Here is a 22,036-nt window from a genome sequence, read left to right on the forward strand (position 1 = left end):
TAATCCTGACCGCTTTTAGATCTTCAGGAATTAAATTGAGCAGCTTGCCCCTACCCTCCCTTCCATCACCCTGCTCGCTGTATGAAAAGTGAAGTTTCGCACACTCCATACACAGCAAGAGCCAGTCTGGTGTTCTCACCAGAAGTTTTTAAAATGGAGATGAGGTAAATATGGCATCTGCAAAAATAAAAAGATTGAGCTGCTGATTGTATTCATCTGCCAGCGGAAAATGGTTTACCACCAGGTGGCCAAAAATCTTTTATATTGTATTTTTTTTAAAGTTTACATTTTGTATTAATGTGCAGTTTTCATAAGAAGAGATTTAGGTTTGAAATGATCACTATCTGTGTAGCAAATGTCGCTGCCCCCCCTCCCCCGAAACACTGAATGGCCAGTAACGCTTGTTGGAGAAAAAGGCAACGTTTATTAAAAAATACCGTTCTTCAGAGTACACTTGAAAAAATGTTTGATATTAAAAGGTGAGTCGCTTAGTTCTTGTGTTTACTTTGACAATTATCCAACAATTTCTAAAGAAAAAAAAAATGACTGCTATCTATAATTTAGCCAAATTAAATTAACTGTTTTTGTTTATTTTTAATTCAAAGATTAAAAACAAATCTTTAATGTTATGTTATATAGTAAAGTTATCAGACCATGATTATCTTTGTGATTAAAACAATGATTTTCTTTCTTTCTTTATTTTTGTATTTATGACAGTTCTGGGATCCAACCAACCCCCCAAATTCTAGCTCTAAATGTCATCATAATCCCTTTTCTCCCTAATTCGATGGGCAATATGCATATCAACTACATATTTTGGCTGATGATACATATGTTTGTAAGATGTGTGGTGAAAAGGTTATTACTGAATTGGTACAAAATTTTTTTTTATTTGTGACAGCTCGGCTGTAGAAAATGTTGATCTAGTCTTAATATGTCTATGACATCTATTAACCATTTACATACAAAGCTGTTAAACTAATTCAAAGAGAAGTAGTCAAAAAGAGTTAGTGCTTAGTTACAAAAAGCAGATATTTAAACATTAAACATATTTTTTGTTTAAGTAGAATATCTAATAGAATTGTTACAGAAATAAAATTGCAACAGCAATGAGCAAGCGCTTAATGTATTAAATTCCAAAAACAGAAACACAGTTAGCGATGCAATATTTCTTTGAATGAGTCAGTTTGAATTGTCAGTGGTTTATTTATAGTGCCTATAACATATTGTGATTATTTTTACCTTGGTAAAAGACTTTACAAGAAACATTGTAACCTAAAACCTTTTGATTTAAGAATACAATTGAGAAGGGTTGTAAAGTTTAAACTATAATTTTTGTTGTTCTTCCAAATATATTATATGCATCATTGCCATGTCTTATATAGATGACATCTTTTTTCTTCAGTGATACTATGTGTACACTTAACCACTCTGTAGTTTCTGCTCTGCTGGTCTACTTTCAGTTTGCTTGATAGATGATTAGATCTGGTCCACAAGACCGAAACGCATTACAGAAAGGAATTGCTGCTTCAACAAAATGAGCAATCCGAAATGAAGAACACAGACAGAGAGTAGCTATGGGAAGGCAAAGCGTCTTCTCCCCAGCATTGGGAACCTAATTCACACATCAGCTTTGCATTAAACAGCATATCTTCCACATGACTTGTTGCAAACACGGTTAGCGAGCAGCTTGAGAAGCCCTGTGTGCCCGTGACCTTCCTCACCCTCGAGCCACCCACAAGGGCTACATGATTAGCATCCTACCTGACTCTCTGAGGAATTCCCATCATCCCCCAGGAGCTCGTCCCGCACCTCGTCACTGTAGGCGATGCGTGACCTTTTCTGAAAAAGAAGACGACAGAGTCTTAGAGCTTGCAATAACTGGGCATCCTTAAGCACGAGAGCCCCCTAATGGAACCAATGAAAAACAGAGATGTTACATTCGCGCAATAAAAACCAAATGGGGAAAAAAAGAAATAAAAATCAAGCTTAAAAATATGTATATGTATGTATAAAAATACCAGATTGCTATGAAAAAGCATGTCCCACATGTGTCACTGCTGTCAACTTGCTTGTTCTGCATCTGTAATAATGTGTGTCTAGGAGTATACAGAGAATAATTCATCTGCAGGATTTGATTGACACTACATGAGGTTTGGGGTTGCTTTTACAACCGTTTTTAAGTAAACAGTGTATTGCGGTGTCCAAACTACAGGCTGTGATGCTGAGTTTAAAGGTAAAGCACATATAGCTCATTAAATGTTAAAACAACATATTGTACTCAAAAACTGTGTTGGGCTTACTCGGAACATGAAGCAACTACAGCCAGTAAATACATGAAGCAACTACAGCCAGTAAATACAAGAGATGACTTAACTGCATTAAAACATGTGTCTCTCTTGTGACAGAAGATTAGCTCATTAAGCTTACCCAAATCATATCTACAGACTATAATGTTTTGCAAATAACCAGAGTAGCTTTGTGTTGAAATGCTATAGAGAAAAAATGGTCTATATTCACCAAACAACTAGACATACTTGATTAACAAAGAGTGTGTGAATATTACAGCTCTTTACACTGCAATTACACATGACAAGTGTGCTTACTAGTATTTACTACTAATATTTCCAAATAATAAAAACAAAAAAAATAAAAACTGTTAATAAAATGTACCTTGCTAACTATACTTTATACCAAAACCGTAAAAAAAAAAAAAAAATATATATATATATATATATTATATATATATATATATATATATATATATATATATATATATATATATATATATCATACACCTTCACACCTTGTCTGTATTTAATCTTGCCTAAACAGCTTAAACAGCAGTAAGCACACTATAGGGTATAACAGGCAGCCACAGTAAAATTTAAAGCAAAGCCTTATGTATTACTTCTATCAACATCATAATAATATTTTTGGCACCAATTAGATTTCCTTGTACACCAGAAAACTGCACCAAACCATGGAAATTAAAAAACGTATTGTCACATATGATTACAGCTTACTTGAGCAGCATTTTTCAAAAAAGCTAAATGTCTATAATTGCCCTTTTTTTGGTAGGCAAGTTCATGAAACAGAGATGTTAAGTATGGCAAGAATACAATCTATATATTTTTGGTCTGTGTCACTTTCTGGTTAAACAAAGATACAAACATTTCCCATGCTTTTTCCTGTGCAAACGCCCACATACTGCAGTTTTTACTTGTTTCATCTTAAAGAGCCCTCAGTAACTTTGGGAAAAGCTGGCTTGCAGGTAACTGTAGCTTGAAAAATGAGAGTGGGTTTGATTTGAAGATTGACATCTTCTTTAAGGTATAAATAACAGCTTTTTAAGTATTCTTAAATTGCCAGTTTGTTACTGCTGAGGATCTTCTTCTGGCAATGCAAGCCTTAAGTGTTTAACAAACAATAAAAAAAAACAAAAAAAACAATGGGAAATACTGGGCTTTATTCTTCTGAAAGTAAAAAAGAAAAGTGACTGGAACAAAGAACAACTGTTTCAATAGAAGTCTGCAGCATTTCTCATATGATTTACAGCTTGATAAATGTGGCCTTTAGTGAAATGGAACTGCGAAGGCTACCTATTCATGCCACTGCATGTTCATTATTAAAAGGTCGATTTACAGATCTTAACCCTGCCACTCCAACACCTGTAGCCCTGTTGTATCACCGACTTATTTGCGTTTATTGTATTTAGAGATTTTAACAAGTGGGGTCAATAGAGAAGGTGACCATATGCTTACTGGCTCAATTTGGGACAGTTCTGAATTCTAAAGTCACATCTTAGTGCATTCAAATAGGTGTCTATTTTCTGGACAAAAAGCAGAATTCCAAGTACCAGAACGCATTACAATGTGAGTTTAAATAAACAAGCTGAGATGTCCTAGATATGCTCCGGTGAACGTAGAGCAATACGGCCACCCTATCCATAAAATCACCCAGAGCGTGACACCAGTCCGTCATTAAAACGTCACAATTTCCTACAGCTCTAAAGGACTACACAGTGGGCGCTCCGTTATCATGTACTGGATGTGGTTTATTGTAGATCAAATTATACAGTCATCTTATATATATATATATATATATATATATATATATTATATATATATATATTATATATATTTACATTTATTTGTTAGTTCAATGTTAAAAGGTTAACTCAGTTGTATGATGTGCAGTGAAAGTCAATGATCATACATTACAAAGCCCCCAAGGGAGCTGTGTTAAAAATGCAATGTGATTATGTTCTTTTGGAATATTTTAAAGGAGATAAAATTAAAAAAGCAGATTCTCCAATTCTGACAGAATGAGATCAAATTGCAGAAGAAATCAGCTGGGCCTCTTTGAAATTTAAAAAAAGAATGAACACACTGTTACCTTACTGAGTGTATCTTATTGCAAGAGAGAAAAAGCTTTTGAAAAGGTCTTTCTTTTGTCAGATTTAAAAAAAAAATTGGGTAAGCATTCCCTGAAGCGCAAAGTATTACAAAGGTCTTTCTTAACTTAATCTAAAATGGTATGTGAGCTATTTAAACAAATTCACCCTAGAACTGTTTTTTTTTTTAATATTATAATTTTTTTTTAAAACACTTTAAATATAGAATTGTTTGTATGATTAATAACAAATAAATTGTAGTGAACAATTTTATTAATTTAACACAAAAGATTGCACTACAAAATATAGGAAATTAAAAGGGAAAGGCTTATAAGCAAGGTTTCTGGTTTTTGCTTAAATAAATCTGTGTTCCGCACATACACAGTTTATTGGGAAATCAGATAAAATCAGGTACTAGTCCTTCATACTCTTAAGAATTAAAACATTGGAAGTGTAATGTTTTTATATTACCATCTTATACACGTATTAAAAAAGGAAGTACATTTACTTGTTCTTATAATCATGATCATTGCTAATTTATAACAGCAACACAACATTAATGAAGGGACCCAACAGGTTAACAACTACATTATTTGTTACAATTTTTGGATGAAATAGTTTTTTTTTTTCTTACTTTAGAAATCAGGCTTTATTGGGTTTAACCCTTAATCAGACCCATCAGCCAGTTTGTTCTCTTTGTTTTTCCTTCTCCCCAATACAGTGTTCATTTCACTCCCCCATTACTTAATATTATTACAAAAATGTGAAGGGACTTTTCTTTTAAACCATTATAAAGAGTGTGACAGCAAAACCACAAGTACAATTAAGAAAAAGCATTACCACAAAACAAATCCAGACATGTGACAATCTTTTTGGTATTTATTTTATGATATTGTATGAGCACGTAATTACATTATTGTCCTTCTTTACTGCAAAATCACTCAAGTATGTGAGGAAGCAATGTGCATCACATTACTGTGACCAGTAAGTGGATAAGGAGCAGATGTTTTCTATTTAGACACGATAAAATTGCATTTTTTTTCTTTTTATTTTGGAGGTAAGCAATAATAACATTTTTCTAATAAATGGTTTGAAATATGTTTTGAAATGTGGCGTACATAAATACTTCAACTCTAAACAAACACTGACATTGGTATATTATATTGGGTATACTTGTTTGTTTAAAAACAAAGCAATGAATGACACAAATATTCAGCGACAGGCATAACCTGTTACTGAGGCTAAGAGCTCTGTCATTAGATGAACATTTAAATGTTTTAGTGATTGATCCTTTTGTGAATAAATGAAGTGTCACCTTTTAACAAGGTCCTCTGTCACTATTGCTAACATGAGCAATTAAGTTAATTCATTCGTTCTTAAAATTAACTAAAAGAGTTTACTCCCTGAACCACCAACACCCACTTTATTTTGTTCTTTTAAAAAAAAATACAACCCCCCCACACACATTACGAAGATTACATTTTCAGAAAACAAGCTCCAGGTGATGTGGATGACAGGCCGGGATTTGAAATCTCAATAGCAGCAGTTTCAGACTATCCAGGCAGAGGTAATGTGCAGCATTAAAGAAAGCAGAGACCTTTAAGCAGGCGGTGGTATCAGAACTGCTTCTTTAATAATTCACTTCATCACGGCAGGGGGCTAAAACACCGCACGGCGTGCAGGAATATCACACCGAGACTAGTTTTGTTTTTCCTTCATTTCACCAAAAAAGCAAACAAATTGGCAGAGGTTGTTCAATTAAGTAAGTGCTCTTTTTGTGTTTGATGCATATCAAATAAAGACAAATGTAAGCAATTGTACAATCAGATGCCATCTTAGTCTTTGGTGGCGTCTCTACTTCAGAACACTGCAAGTGCCTTTTACTGCTCATCACCTTTGTTATTCTAATTATTTTGTTCTGGCAGCCAGGGTTAAATAATTATTGTGCATTAAAACTGAACAATAAACCACAATGCCCTCACAGAGCAAGTCCACGCATTGAAATACTGATATAAAATGTTCGGCAGTAACAAACAAGTGTTTATTGAACTTCTCTATCTACCGAGTTGACAAGTCCATCCATAATGGAGAAGAGATACAATAGCACTAAAACGGTGTTCAAGTGTCTTTTAATACTGCTAACAATGGACATTGTTAGATGAAAAAAAAAGCAATACTGTTCATTTAGATAGAAAATAACTGTGTGGGTCTTTAAGAAGTATTTGACAGGTTACTCAACTGGAGGAAAGTGGGTTTGTGAAGAAACAGTGCTGTCTATAAAGACAAAAAGCATAAAGTAATATATAAAAATACATCTGTTTTGGTTACGAAAAAGCTTTCAACAACTGCCAAAGGCTCTGTAGCCTAAATGGCTGTAAATCACTGCTGGATATTATTTGGCTGTATATCCACAAACAGTGAATGCATTAAGTGTATGGACAATTGACAATACATATTCCGTTTTATCGTATGAGTGACTTGTAGGCTGAACAAATAACTCTTCCCTTAAATTGAAAGCAGAAGAGGTTAACTTAACTTTACTCAAGCATGGCACCAAAACAGACAGAGCTATTCGACGGAGAAAAACACACACTGTAAATGTATTAAGAGCAGGGTCACTGTACCTTGCTCCTTCTTAAGGCAGAAAAGCAGATTAAACCCAATATTACAATATGGAAGTAGTTATGAGGTGTAATGAAAAATCAAAGCTTGACATTAAGACATTGCAGTTTCAATACCACTATCTGCTGTGAAACAAAACAGAAATGCATGTGAAAAAATCAATAGAAAGTGCCAGTGGATAAAGCATATGAATAACCAGAGAAGGTCCTAGCCAGATCAGACCAGTATCTTCTGACAGGCAGTGGGGAATAAAGTTGGACTTCCTGGGTCAGTACATGAGAAAAGGGGAGATTAGAGGGAAATGGAGCAGGGATTTCTGGGGGGTGCTTACATACTGGCGAGTAGGGGCCCACTCACCCATTAGCCTGTGGCTACCAACATATGGTTCAGTGAACTGTACCCTGAAAGAAATGCTTTACAAACCTGAACCCTTCCCAGAATGCACACTAGGCATTCATATATGAACGGTGGTGCTTTTTTTTTTTGTTTGTTTTTTTTAAGCTCGTCTGTCCTTTCTTCTGCAAAACACAGGTTTTCTTTCTGCCTGTCTATCTATCTGCCTAATTTGCATTGCAATACAGTAGCATGCAAAGGATTTAGCCACATCATTAGTGGAAAATATTTATACCTTCCACAGATGGCATTTAAAAGAATTTGATTTACAAATCACTAGTTATTGTGACCGTCGCAACTGTCAAATGCAAAAAAATTAATATATAAAATGGAATTGTTGCTGCATAAAAATAGACAATATATATGTAGTGACCACATTTATATTTAATCAGAACCTGTGACAGACAGCTAATTTGTGTGTGTGTGTGTGTGTGTGTGTGTGTGTGTGTGTGTATATATTATAATATAATATATATAATATATATATATATATATATATATATATATATATATATATTAAGGTTGAAGGGTTTATATGACATCATAAACTATGAGACTGTCTATTAGGTCGAGTTTATAAACTGCACAGAAACCCGAGATGGAATTGTTTTCCTGTAACTGAAGCCCATCTGTTATTTTTTTTGTTTTATAATACATTAGTATTACAATATATTAGTTAGTACTATAATATATTATTTTTAAGAAAAAAAACAATAAAACGGGTGTTAAGGTTTAAATTGCGAATGAATTTAATGAATAATATTAACGTAAAATATGTCAATACTACAAATCTTAAATATATATATTTTTTTGATCATTCAGGAACGGCGAATTAAACTGGGTAGACAATGAACTGCAAAAAATAACATATTTTTAAGGAAAAGGTGTTCAAAAATGCTTTTTTTCGTAGTCGCTGTGGAGTAGATTATTTGTGTTGCTCGCGTGGTTGGTGCTCCCATTGATGGAGGATAACTGTAAATCTTCAGAGACAGATTTGTTAAAAGTGCCTAAAAAACACGACTTGTGCGTGTTTTCAAGCAATTTAAAACAAGATATTTTGTTTGAAAGTGGTCAGGTTCACATGAGCCAAATATGGGTCACTACTGCAGTATTACGCCTTTTTTTTTTAAATGGCTTGGGGAGCAATAGTCAATAAATAAGACCTGATGTTGAAATGCAAAAGATGAGAAGAAAAAAAAACAGCAGCAAGTGAGAAATACAGCAACTAATTCTCATGGCTCATTATGTGAAACTACTTCAACAAAAAGCAAATTCATTTCAATTTGTACGTTTTAAATATTTTATTCACTTTTCAAGTTGTGCTGTAAATAATTTTGCACTAACAGTGAGTAAGCTTGCGATTGTTGGACCTGCAAATGTCAGAGTTTGAGCAGCAGTTTGAAGCAACCAAATTCATAATGCATTTCATAAATAGTTTATGATTTTATACTTAAACCAGCCTGACAAATCAAGATTTTTTGTCACCTTTTCTAGTCCTGCTTGTCAGTTACCACTGCCTGGTGGTGCCACATGTCATTTCTAGTTTACACTTAACTTTTCAATAAGCCTGAAGGCGGACACAGAGCTTGTAGAGGGAAGAATATATTAGTGAGCTACAAAAGAACATCTTTTCTGTTATCAGGAAGAGACTAATGGGTTTGTTGGTGTTGTGATTTCATTCCAAATTGAATCTCTATATTTCTGGGAGCAGTAGCTCTTTTCACTCATTCAAGAAAAAAAAAAAAAGAAAAAAAAAATCATCTTGTTCTACTGTATCCCCCTTCAGCCTCATCACACTTATGACCTACAGATCACATGCATCCAGCATTGTCCAGAGTTTAGGCCTCGGAATCACAGGGTCACCTGGGCATTGCTCTGCATAGGTTTTTGTTTTAGAAAAACAATAGTTAACCAACACAACAGGAACAATACATTCTGCCCATTTAAATAGTATGCATACAATGCATTTCATGTAGTTCGTAGGCTTTCGTCACATGACACACCTATATTTAGAACTTAAAAACATGACCCAGATTTGGAAGTACTAAATTGAACAATCCAAATTGCATGGATTAGATGCCACGTAGGTATTTAAACAGTCACATAGTATATATTTAGCTAGCGAGGGTAAGAAAAAAAAAAGGTTACTTACAGCAAAGCTCAGGAAGTCAATAATTAAATGCTTCTTTACAAGGAAAACAAAACTTAAAAATGGATCAGGCTAATGCCTCTTACTCATACATTCTGACACTAGTTTGCCATTTTCGGCATATTTTTAAACTTACTGCATAAAGCAACAACTTTGTTAAACCTTGGGTTGCCTCCAAGATAAATACCCAGCATTCAAATCTGTGTCTGTATACGTACATCTGTGTTTATAGCAGAAGCTATACTTATATTTAAAGAAACTGGATGCACACATTGTTTGTGGATTTAGCTTGTATTAAATAAAAAAATATTATGGTTTTAGTAAACCAACTTTTTATTATGAATGTACTTAAATTGACACACACACACAGTACAATCATAAGAACATATGTCTTATGCACATGTCATATATATGTGTATATATATATATATATATATATATATATATATATATACACACACACACACACACACACACACACACTGTTTACATCATGTGTACACTATGTATGCATAGACAGTACACACATATATGGATGGATGTTTTAAAAAGGATTGCTTTTGTTTGCAGCCCAATCACTTTTTTTTCTCTCTTCAAAATAGAGAGTGGGGAGGAAAGAGGAAAGAAGCTGTCAAGCAAGTTTCCAAAGCAACCTTCTGCTTTTTTCTACAGGACTGCTCTTGAACTGCCTTGTGGCTCATTTGGGTGTTGGTGTTGGTGGTGGTGGGGGTGGGGGAGGTCGGTTGTACTGCCCAATTTCTTAAACAACATCACCACCTGCTGGCAAACACAGCATTGACACTTAACACTTTCAATTCTTTAAGTCAAGTCCCACGTACCATATCAGGGGCAGCATGACAGAATTCCCAGAATCAAAACTCTTGACATGTCTACCCTCCTATACGACTGTAAGGGCTCCTCTATCACAGAATAATATGATGCAATGATGTTGTCTGTTTCCATCACCTGTATATTTTTGATTGACTTGAATGGAATGAAGAAAACTGTTAAGTGCAGGTACTCCAATGAAGCTTAAAGCAAAGTTCCAAACCAGGTAAAGGGAGATTTACAGAACTGGAAAGACAGAATGCTTCTATGACATGCTTCTCATACTGACTTTCAGCCAATGAGCTGTGGTCTGGTGGATAATGCTGGAGTTTCCTACCAAAGAGGTACAAAGACGACTTTTCTTTTGGGTTAGGGGGCTTCAAATTTTAACTTGGCCCCCCCCAAAAAACTAAACCAAACCAAGCACATGACTTTCTTTGTTGTCATTTGCCCTCTTTAATCCAATTTGTGACCCTTTTGTTCTTTGGCTTTCTGTTTTAAACCAGATGTGGGACTCCACTGTTTAGTGATGCTGCTGTTCTTCAGAGTAAAATCACTCTCAGATTGCAGTCACAAGACAGCAGCTGTACTGACCATACAATACTAACATTTAGTCAGTGCTATACTTTGGCAGGTAGCCTTTTCAAACAAACTGTGTGTTGCTAATTTGGAAAGTAACATTTTTACAGGCTTCACAGTGCTCACGTCTACTTATTGCAGAATAAGTGAAGCCCACTTAGAGCAGCCAAGTCTTTGGCCAAAGCAAATAAAGCAATCTAAAAATGTTAAACAAATACTGGGAACAGTGCAATCCAATAAGACTTTTTCATGAGCTTAGCCTCCTGCCACAGACCCCTATAAACATGCATGCCTTCTAACCTCACCACTGTTTTTCTTGCCTCTCAGGGGCTGGATAATAAACACATGTTATACCACAGTGAATATTATTCTCGTAGTACAGTTTTGAGATACTACTCTAAATAAAGGTTGCACCGTAGTACATAACTGTGCTCTAAATATTGGGTCTATCAATGATAATGTTACTTGTTAAATAGAGGTGGCAGTTCCTATTAAAAAGGGGGGGGGGGGGGGTGGCTGTGGCCTTGAACTGCATAAAGAATAGTATAGTCTACATTTTCTTTTAATAAAGCATCAGCTAGAGTTATACGTATTTTGCTATAAAAGAAGGATTTGGAATGCAGAATATTTGAATGATATATTTCTGGAGCAATTATGAACCTCAGCTTAGCTTCCAGTCGACAGGTTCAATTAAAAAACTCTTGTGATTACTGAAGAAAGATGTGCTGTTATTAAAAAAGGCTCAGCCAGGTGCAATGGGTCACAAACAGAAATATGGCAGGCCTCACAGGGGTGGTCCTGTTGCAAAATGTGCAGTTGGGTGAAGGTCAAATGGTCTTACCTATGCAAGCTCACAATACCTTACAATTACAAATGGAGATGCCCATCTAAGTGAACTGGGGGATTAAAAAACATGGCCAAGGCTAACACCAACAGTCATGTATACAGTGCAAAAGGGCTTCTCAAATTTTTATTTTAAAGAAACACTTCCAATACAAATCTACATGGAACGGGACAGGATGCAGAATGAAGGTACAAAATAAAATAATATAATAATACAGCTGAGTAATGTAATAAAGCATGCCCCGCCCCCACCCCCTCCTCACACTCTGTGTGTAAATCGCTGTCCTCCATGTTGTGTGCAATGCAGCTACAAAGGGGCTGGAACCCAGCCAGGGCCTGGCTGCCAGCAAAAACTTTGTCACCTCCTTTGAAAATCTGAAGCATGTTTACCCAATAGATTTCATTAAATTACACTTCCATTAGGAAGTGTACAATGTTGATACTTGTCTGCTAGATAAAAGGAATTGCTAAGAGGCATGTCACTGCACTCCCCAGCTGACTGCCATTTCTGGGCCAATCAAGAGAAACAACTAGAACAATACTCTTTTTAATACGGTGTCTCCATGGGCTAGCAGCTTAAAGATTTCAATCCCATTATCAAAATGAACCTATCATCACAAGGCATCTATAGGATGTTACTTTAGAAGATTTATATTGAATCAATTGAGTTTTAGGGTCAGCTGTCATTGAGTGCTGAACCTTTGTTTTGGTTAGGCAGTCTGGTGGCCCATACAAGCCCTGGCAAACATTAAATCTGGGTAACAGCATAAGAACATAAGAACATAAGAAAGTTTACAAATGAGAGGAGGCCATTCAGCCAATCTTGCTTGTTTGGTTGTTAGTAGCTTATTGATCCCAGAATCTCATCAAGCAGCTTCTTGAAGGATCCCAGGGTGTCAGCTTCAACAACATTATTGGGGAGTTGGTTCCAGACCCTCACGATTCTCTGTAAAACAGTGCCTCCTATTTTCTGTTCTGAATGCCCTGAGTTCTTTCTGCCATGAGTTTTTGCCCTGTCTGATGGCAACATCAGCACTGTAATACTCCTCACAGGGGAAAAAAGAAAGAAAGCTTGAGGTGGTTTGTATTCCGAAGTTATGGCAGAGGAGAGGCATAATCTTAAGAGATAGATATTTACTGTAGATCTGGTAGATTTTGGGAGGCCATTACATACCAATGTCCCCTGGTTTGTCAGTCATATTCAGGTGCTCCACAAAGGTCAGTAACTTAATAGTAGTAAAACAATAATAGTATAAGCAGTATCTAAACCATGTACATACAATACACACTGTATCCCAATTCCTGCACTTAGAGGGTAGTATATAAGATATAAAGGGTTAAGTAGATTTATTGCAAGCTCTCGTTACACTGTTAGCAATTTATGTTGCCCAAACTATTTATTAATATGATGTCACCTTCATATTCCTAGAATGTGGCTAGAGTGAGCTGTCAGTAAGCTTTAACACCGTGTCATTTCTCCATAGATTTAAACAGCGGTTTTCATTTAAAATTGCAGTGTGCATGGAAAGTTGGCAATCTCTTGTCAGAAGCTCCATGGATAAGTTAAATAAGGGTTTTGTTTAACTGTCAAAATAAAATAAAGCTATCAAAACAATTGTTTCTAGGACACAGAAATGAGACGTTGGGAACTGTCAGCTCATTTGTCACGTCTGTGAACCAGGAAAAAAAAAAAAAAAATCTGACATGCAAGGCTTGAAATTAGGGACAGTTCCCATTAGGGACACTCTTCCCATGCCAGATTCCTACACCTCTAGAAACATGCTGCATTCTGACTTTAGCCAACACTGTTACATGCAATTCATTTAAAAAAAGGTGTGGATCATTGTCCTAGCTATGCATTTACTACATTTGGTGTGTTATTGGTCCAGAATGATGGTAAAGCCAATGTCTGTATTTAAAACCCAACATTGTTTAGCCAGAAATCCAGGTCAGGCAGGCTCACAGATTACAGACTGACCATTGGACCTGGGGTCAATTAGAATTCTAATTAAAATTACTATTATGGCACCATTGTTTGCTGAAGTTACAATTACAAAGATATTTTTGTTCAGTTACATACATATACATACTAACATGTTTACTCTAGTCTAAATAACCACAGGTACAAATACAGAAACATGCTACGTTACTTTTATTTTTTCAAGTAAGTGAGGTCATTAAAAGGGTTGGAAATATGAAAATACTGATTGCTCAATGTAAAACGCCACATGAAACTGTGAACGATTAAACTTGGAAACTTGTGTAATTGAACTGTACTTAGTCAATTATACATTATAGATACAATTACAACTACAATTACACAGTGCAACTGCTCAACTACATTTATAATGGCATTGTAATTGCAATGGATACAAATTATACAATTACAAGTGCAATTGAGCCCAGGTCCGCTGACCACTGACATTTAGATAGTTTTAAAGAGCAGACAATGTCTTACGTTCATTTTGTTCAGTTTCTACACAGCTCTCATTGTGTTGCTCACATGTTATACAGGAACTAGTTACACCATTGTAACAAATAAAGACCCTGTATTGCAGAAATAAAGCATTTCTGCTAGACAGCCCAAGAGAAATCTAAACAGGCAGCTGACCTTAGCTTCTGGAAAAACTTGTGATGCTCAGTTTCACAAAATCGACATTTTTTAAATGCAATCTGATGCTTGGTTTGAAAAGCGGCTATGTTTGTTATTTATTCTGAAGGAACTGTACGAAAAACACCTATGTGGCTCATGTGCAACAGAGGAGCCAAGAAGTTAACCTGGATGAAGCAGTAGCAAGACATTTGAGTGTTTTTCAATGTGAACCGGGTCGATAACGTTGGAACATACATATCATATCATATATAACCAAACAGTGACATCTAGTGGTGGCACAGGAGTAACACTGGCATGAAATACTGCATCATTAAATTTGGTATCTAAGGTTGTTATGATTAAGCAGGCGCAAATACAGGACACGCTGTACAGCAACATGATGCACAGGTACAAAAGGGACTCACAAAATCCTTCTCAAGCTTCTCCAGCTCCTGTTTGTAGCTCTTAAGCCTGGTGCTGTGCATGCCTCGACTCTGCACTGGGATCTCCCGCACCTCAAGGTCCATCTGCTCCAGCTAAAGGATTTAAACAGAGGAGACACTTTACTGAATTGCAGTGAATTGTATAGGCATTTCAGAAAAATATGAAAATACATGTGCTTTTAAATAAAATTGTTTTTGTTCATTGCTTAGCATCTATGTTTGTGGCATTCCTAATTAAACTGAGTTCAGGAAGGGCTGAACAAGTGTCTTTTACATCAACTGTTATTAGAAACACATTCTGCATGTTTTTACAGTCATGAAACTTCAAACTATTTTGCTTTAACTTTTATGGTTTCAGTTGCACAGTGAACGCATCTCAAGGTAGTTCAAATACATACTAGCTCTCTGGCTTCTTCTAGCTGTTTCTCAACATTTACAACCATGTTCTTTTTCTCATCTGAAAAAAAAAGACAATTAACTGTGAATTTCATTGCTGTATTCTGTAGCAATTGAACATGCTCTTCAATCATAAAACAATCACAGCCCTCATAGCCCAGAAATATCACAGAACTGTATCATTCACCTACATTGGTGTCCCTGCTTCAACATACACACATTTTAGTATCAGCTAAATCTGTTATTAGTGTACATCTCAGAACATAATCTGCACTCTTTATACTGTGACATAAAAAACAATGACATTAACAAACCCTGCAGAATGGCATGCATAGCCATAACATGTTTTTAAACAGTACTGAAATCAGCAGCTTGACTAATTTACAGTATTACAACAACAGCATCAGTAATCCATAAATCAAAGTAAACCCCGCTGTTTTGGGGGCATAATATTATATATTATTTGCCTGAGAAGTGTTGGGTTAGCCTGTTTTGTTTCCCCAACCCCTCTACGTTGTAATATCATCAAGCCTTGGGAAAGGTTTAACTTTAGATCCCCAACAAGGTAGGTGATTTGATCAATTTTTGAACCCACATTTTTTAATCCCCCACTACTGGCACTAAATGGATGGGTGATTCAAGCATACCGATGGAAGTGCCCCCTACCTGTTTAAAAAAAGATTGATAATTAACTCAATGAGGTTAAAATCTCCAAATAAACAGCAGATCAAACAGCAGAGAAAATGGGGAAGTCTGCACAGTTCCAGAGCTTTATTATCAGCCATTTAGGCTACCCAACATAAGTTAGCAAGCTTTGTAAATCAGGCCAGTAAGTTTAAACAAATTGGAAACATACTGATTGATGTGAACACTATAAAAAAAAATATTTATTTCCCATAGGATATACTTACTTATTTGCTGTATAAAAAATGTGTCTAGCTTCCAAGACTCCCTATCATTGAGTATGTGTAGCACACCATGTTGAATTTCCTTTAGGTCTCTAGTTAGCTTTGTTTCAATAGCACTTTTGACCTATAAATACTGCAATTTGCTGGTTGGCCCATATTATTACATTGGCCTACAGATTTCAGTAGTTCATTCTTTCTGTGTTTCACAAACTCAGACATTTTCAAATGCGTAACACTAAACTGGATTCTATTCGCATATGAACAGCACAAGTGCAATAAACAGAAATGAAAAAAATAAAGGTAATAGAATTCTCAGAATGATACTCCATGATACACCACATATCAGAGTGTTTGATTACATTTTGTATTATACTGTTTTTAATGTAATGGTTTAATTGTTCATTCATTGTGTGTGTGAGAGTGAGTGAGTGAGTGAGTGAGTGAGTGAGTGATCCCTTTGGGATCACTGTGATGAAAGCCCTATGAAATGTCAACTGTATTGTAACCCGTCACCTTGCAGCAACCTGGATGCCTTACTGTATGTACTTACTGTACAATTTCAACATGGTCCTGAAAGTTCGATCAGCTTATGCTTGAGCTTGAAACACATGCCTCTTAAAAGATTGACTTTCTAAACTGTATAGAGGAACATAATGCACAGGTATCTTCAGAATGGTTTAATGTATTTTATCTGGTGATACAGGGATTTACCGGCTAACTTGTTCTCCTAAAACTGTTACAGTCTTACACCCATCTACTGAGTTAGACTGTACAGCAAAAGCATAGCTGTTAAATGACTATAAGAGCCGAAACAGAACTGTGGTAAATGGAGAAGGTCTTATGTTACCTGTAACCATCAATAACACCAACAAACGGAGAAAATACATATCTGCGTTTGCTACAGCATTACCGTTCTACATTCGCGTATTGTGTTATTTTAAAAACACATACAGCTTTTTATGTTTAAACTCGCGACCAGAATTTCCAGTTCTGCTTTAACCATCATATCGTACACACATGCATTGCCACCTCACGCTTCGCTGATAATCTAATAATTATAATTCTGGTTGCGCAGATAGATGTTCAGCTGTCTTGTTGTTGTTGATTAAAAAGTCAATACCCCCTACTCCCTTACCTCCGCCCAATTTAGGAATCTTTCCAATCCTGCTCGTTATTTCAGCTGTCAAGGTTCCGAAATCTTGCTCGTATGTCTCAAAATCTGAAGACATTTTGTGTTTTTTAAAATCTCAAGATAAAAGAAATAAGAAGGAATAGAGAATTGTTTCTGTGACAGCAGTTGTCAGTTCACTTCCTGACAGGTACGCCACAATTCTCGTCCGATGTGAAACTGGAATTCTTACAAAGGGTCCTACTGAATAAAGTAGCAAACCCACTGACAAAATGAAAATGTGTTTGCAAACTACATGTCAATAATGAAGAGAAAATGTATTTTTAAAAATTGTTTATATTCATTTTATAACATACATCAGAATATTCTCGCGTGAGTAACCGGTAATCACTGCAGTTCATACAACCAAACACAAAAACACAAACATGCGGAAAGCCGAATCTGTGTAGCGAATACATTCTCCCAATGATTCGCAAGTATTGTGTGGCAGGCTTGCCACAGCTTTGTCATTCTTGTGCACTGACTGTGTGTTTAATTATTTTCTGTTGAACAGGCTTGTTTACCTAAGGGGGTTACTTGGCTGGGACACCTACGGGAAGTGTCGGTCGTGGAGACACAACGGAAGGAGGTGGGTCGGATTTAAAGAAACAGTTTGTGTTTGAGTCGCAGAAAAAAATGGGTTAAGCCTTATTTAAAGGCATTGGTGTGGGAGAACGGTGTTTTTTTGGTAAGTTAGCAGAAGGTGGTTCGTTTTTATTAATTTGTTTTTGAGTATGTACATCGTTGCAGTTCCTGGTCAGCGTCAAGGATTTAGATAACCCTGGACCAGTGCTGGACTGCAGTCTGGTAATGGCTTCTTCAGAAGGACTTGTAGACATGGTGTTGACATGCTATCTATCTATCTATCTATCTATCTATCTATCTATCTATCTATATATATATATATATATATATATAGATATATAGATAGATATATATATTACACACACACACACACACACACACAGGCCGATTAACTGGTAAAGAACAAAACGTTTTATTATTATTATTATTATTATTATTATTATTATTATTATTATTATTAAGTCTGTTATAATACATTGTGTTTTATGAGGTTTACCTGTTCGAATTAGCGATGTCGTCTTGTGCACTTGGTTAGCTTTGAATCAATTTTAATTTGAAATACAGTTTTGACAAGGTCACTAGGCAAATCTGCCTGATTTAGTAGTTTCTAATATCATCTGATTTGTTTTACCAGAATTTGGCCTCCACGTTGGATTACCAGAAGTAGTAATGATCGGACCGATCTGTTTGTCAGACATTAACTTTATTTATTTATTTATTTATTTATTTATTTATTTATTTGTTGTCTTTCTCCTAGATGGGACATATTCCTCTGACATAAGTAAACCAGAACAGTACGCATTTTGAAGAAGAAATTTTGATCCAAAAGATGCTTAAGCGTTTTATATTGGGATGCACTGGAGGACAACTTTGTCACTTAACTTCGCATGCTACAGCTTCAGTCTTGTGGGGAAAAATACAGCAACCGCCCACTGCCACTTTGGTGGATCAGCAGTAAAAAAGAAACGGATTTTACCCTATTTATTATTCGATAACAATGAAAATGAACGCACTGTCTTCATTTATCAGGTTTGAAAATCTTCAAGAACTGAAGAGAGTGTGCCATTGGGGACCAGTTATAGCCCTTACGGTTATAGCAGTATGTTCAACTATGGCGATTCTAGACTCTATCCTTTGGTACTGGCCTTTGGATACCACTGGGGGAAGCGTTAATTTTATTATATTGATAAACTGGACTGTTCTTATTCTTTACAACTACTTCAATGCGATGTTTGTTGGTCCTGGGTACATTCCTCTGGGGTGGAAACCGGTAAGCATGGTTGGGACTGGGAGCTTGAAATAGCTAAAACATATTTCTGGAAAAATTAAATGAAACTAACAGGGCTACTTAAAGATCAGACATGGGGCTATGTTAACGCTGTAACCACAATGTAACACATGGCAGATAATTCAGTGAAGTTAAATAATTTAAGATCCAGCATAAAAAATATGCCTGTTACTGATCTTTAAAGTTGTTTCAACACGTTTACACAATTTAGGAACCAAGATATGCTAACAAACACTGAGATCAAAGGGTTTTTCATTGGGTTATTAAAGCAGTGGTAACCTTTTAAAAACATAAAATATGTCTTTTCATTTTTAAGTGTGTATAAAATAACTAGATACATACCGTTTAATGCACATTTGGGGACACCTACAGAGAGTGTGTGTGTATAAATGGTAGTATAAAATAGGAAAACATTTCCAACCCTACTAATCTTATGTGTCACTCCTAATGTTAATCCATCAAATGCAGAGTAAAATATTTCAGTAATTAAATTGATCACAGTGGTTGAAAAGCCAAAGATAGGATTTGAAAGCCTTAAGTTTGTTTATTTTTAAACCTGTTTAAATTCAGTCAATATGAAGTCAAGCCCTAAATCAAAAGGTTTATTACCAAGTTTAATTTCTGTGATTTATGAACTTTTAAAATTAGGGTATTTACCCATGTCTGCTCAGGATTATGAGGGAGTTTGTAAATAAGTCAGTCATAACTAGTTTCACAACCCTAATCTTTAAACACCAAAAGTCTTAACCATGCTGTTCTGCCTCCTTTTATAAACAGGAAAGCCCAAAGGATTGTATGTGCCTGCAGTACTGTAGAGTGTGCCAGGGATTCAAGGCACCACGGTCACACCACTGCCGCAAGTGTAACAGGTACATGTGCATGAGTTAGCATTGCTTTCAGTCAGTGAAGGTCATCTTAGAGCTAGAGTCATGCTGTTGTGGTGTTGGCTTTCTCATTCCTGGTTTTACCTCATTCTGAAGACAGAATTATACATACAGTTATTCAGATTTATCAATGTCATAAGTATCAATTTTTCTTTCCATTAGCATTTATAGCTGGTTACACAGATCCTGATGAGTACTAATTCTGTACTACCTTAAGGTTAACATTATGCAGTTCAAGGTGAATGCTAATCAGGGTCTGTTAAATCAATTTTACAAGTACTGTATGTTCTGTTTTGCACAGATTAAATACACTTGTATTGATGTATTTATTTATTTTTTGTATTAATATATTTACTACAAAGTGCACACTCATAATTGCATAATTTAAAAACCAATAAAAAAGGCATAATTATCAATTATCAAATTATCAACCAATAAAAAAGGCATAATTATCAAAATGTATAAATGATATACTCGATATAATCTTAATGTGGTGTTTTGTTTGCTTAATGCAAGGGACTAGTTGTGCCCCCCCCAATTCATCTTGATGAGTATTTCAATTTCTGTAGTTTCTTAATATCTGTATCCACGCCCGATCCTATGAATTTCCTGGGTGAGTTCCTGACAAATTAGGATAAGACTATAGGGTTTCTAAAAAGGCTATTCTGTTGAATGTCTAGGTGTGTAATGAAGATGGACCATCACTGCCCATGGATCAACAACTGCTGTGGCCACCAGAACCATGCTTACTTCACCAGCTTTCTGATTTTGGCCCCCCTTGGCTGCATCCATGCTGCTGTTATTTTCATTATGACAATGTACACGCAGCTTTACGACCGGGTGAGCGGGCGTATTTCCATTACTAATATGCATTTCTGATATGAGTTTGACTGTCTTTGACCTGAAAAAAAGATTTAAACCACAAGTACAGAAAGGGATTATCTAGATTAACATGCTAGATTCCTTGTAACAGTATATTGTGTGTGTATGCTTTTATATATATATGAGAGAGAGAGAGAGATATGTATACACAAGCGCTATGACAATAGAGGGATTCTTGTCACGTGCAAATATAAAAACATAATTTCTGGCATGCCTCTTTCTAAATTATTATTTTTTTGCAGATATCTTTTGGGTGGAGCTCTGTAAAGATCGATATGAGCGCTGTTAAAAGAGATCAACGCCCCATTATTCCCTTTGGGGTTTGTGCTTTTGCCACGTCTCTGTTTGCCTTAGGGTTGGCACTTGGTACAACCATAGCAGTGGGAATGCTGTTTTTCATTCAGGTACAGTAGATTCGTAACCACAAACTTAGGCTTAGTCATTGAAACAGGGTGTTGCTAAACCCTATTTGTTAATAGAACATGCTAATTAAGTAAAACAAGAGACACATCAAACTGTAAATGTAGGATGTCCATATGTACTTACCCCATGCATGCATAAGTATCCTTAGTCCTTCTGTACTCCTGTATACTACCCTGTGCAAAATCCCACTGTATACTGCAGTATATGGAACAATATAATCTGTGTTTACTTAGTGCCTCATTATTAATGCACAACTTGTGATTATCATGCACAAATTCTCCTGAAGGTGTGCGTTGTACTGCTTTTGTTTTAATTGCTTTCCAAATAATTCATTATTTTCTACAGATGAAAGTGATCTTAAGAAACAGAACCTCAATTGAAGTTTGGATTGAGGAAAAGGTAAAATGTATTCCAAACATTATTTTTATTTTTGTATCTGTTTATGAGGCATTTGGACCTATTTAATGCTTTGTACAAAGCATTTGTCTCAGGAAATTGCAAAATGTGCTTTCACAGAAATGATAAACATAGGACATTTGTAAATTGTAATTGTTTTTATTCATATTCTGATGTGTTGAGGCAGTGTTCTGTAAATAACACTATCTATGAAATGTATTCACAGGCCAAAGACAGAATACAATATTACCAAACAGAAG

General features: G+C 35.7%; 2 protein-coding genes across 6 annotated transcripts in view; one reads left to right on the forward strand and one right to left on the reverse strand.

Annotated features, from left to right (window-relative positions):
• The window catches only part of vti1a (vesicle transport through interaction with t-SNAREs 1A), a 109,680-nt gene extending 92,181 nt beyond the window's left edge, over positions 1-17,499 (reverse strand). For 2 of the 4 annotated variants that reach the window (XM_041269521.1, XM_041269522.1), the window contains exons 1-4: positions 17,286-17,498; positions 15,245-15,303; positions 14,829-14,939; positions 1,765-1,842 (exon numbers count right to left, since the gene is read on the reverse strand). In XM_041269521.1, coding sequence (XP_041125455.1) covers positions 1,765-1,842; positions 14,829-14,939; positions 15,245-15,303; positions 17,286-17,379 — 342 coding nt within the window. In that variant the 5' untranslated portion in view covers positions 17,380-17,498. Of the gene's footprint in view, positions 1-1,764; positions 1,843-14,828; positions 14,940-15,244; positions 15,304-17,285 lie in introns of all 4 variants that reach the window. The other 2 variants (XM_041269524.1, XM_041269523.1) reach the window with 1 other exon arrangement.
• A 380-nt stretch (positions 17,500-17,879) lies between these two features.
• The window catches only part of LOC121325726 (palmitoyltransferase ZDHHC6-like), a 9,436-nt gene continuing 5,279 nt past the window's right edge, over positions 17,880-22,036 (forward strand). Inside the window, exons 1-7 of one of the 2 annotated variants that reach the window (XM_041268621.1) lie at positions 17,880-17,907; positions 18,661-19,173; positions 19,969-20,060; positions 20,756-20,915; positions 21,200-21,361; positions 21,726-21,779; positions 22,003-22,036. The exon at positions 22,003-22,036 is cut by the window's right edge and continues 134 nt beyond it. In XM_041268621.1, coding sequence (XP_041124555.1) covers positions 18,901-19,173; positions 19,969-20,060; positions 20,756-20,915; positions 21,200-21,361; positions 21,726-21,779; positions 22,003-22,036 — 775 coding nt within the window. In that variant the 5' untranslated portion in view covers positions 17,880-17,907; positions 18,661-18,900. Of the gene's footprint in view, positions 18,007-18,660; positions 19,174-19,968; positions 20,061-20,755; positions 20,916-21,199; positions 21,362-21,725; positions 21,780-22,002 lie in introns of both variants that reach the window. The other variant, XM_041268620.1, reaches the window with a different exon arrangement.

Source organism: Polyodon spathula, chromosome 13 (assembly GCF_017654505.1).
Source record: "Polyodon spathula isolate WHYD16114869_AA chromosome 13, ASM1765450v1, whole genome shotgun sequence".
Lineage (NCBI taxonomy): Eukaryota > Metazoa > Chordata > Actinopteri > Acipenseriformes > Polyodontidae > Polyodon > Polyodon spathula.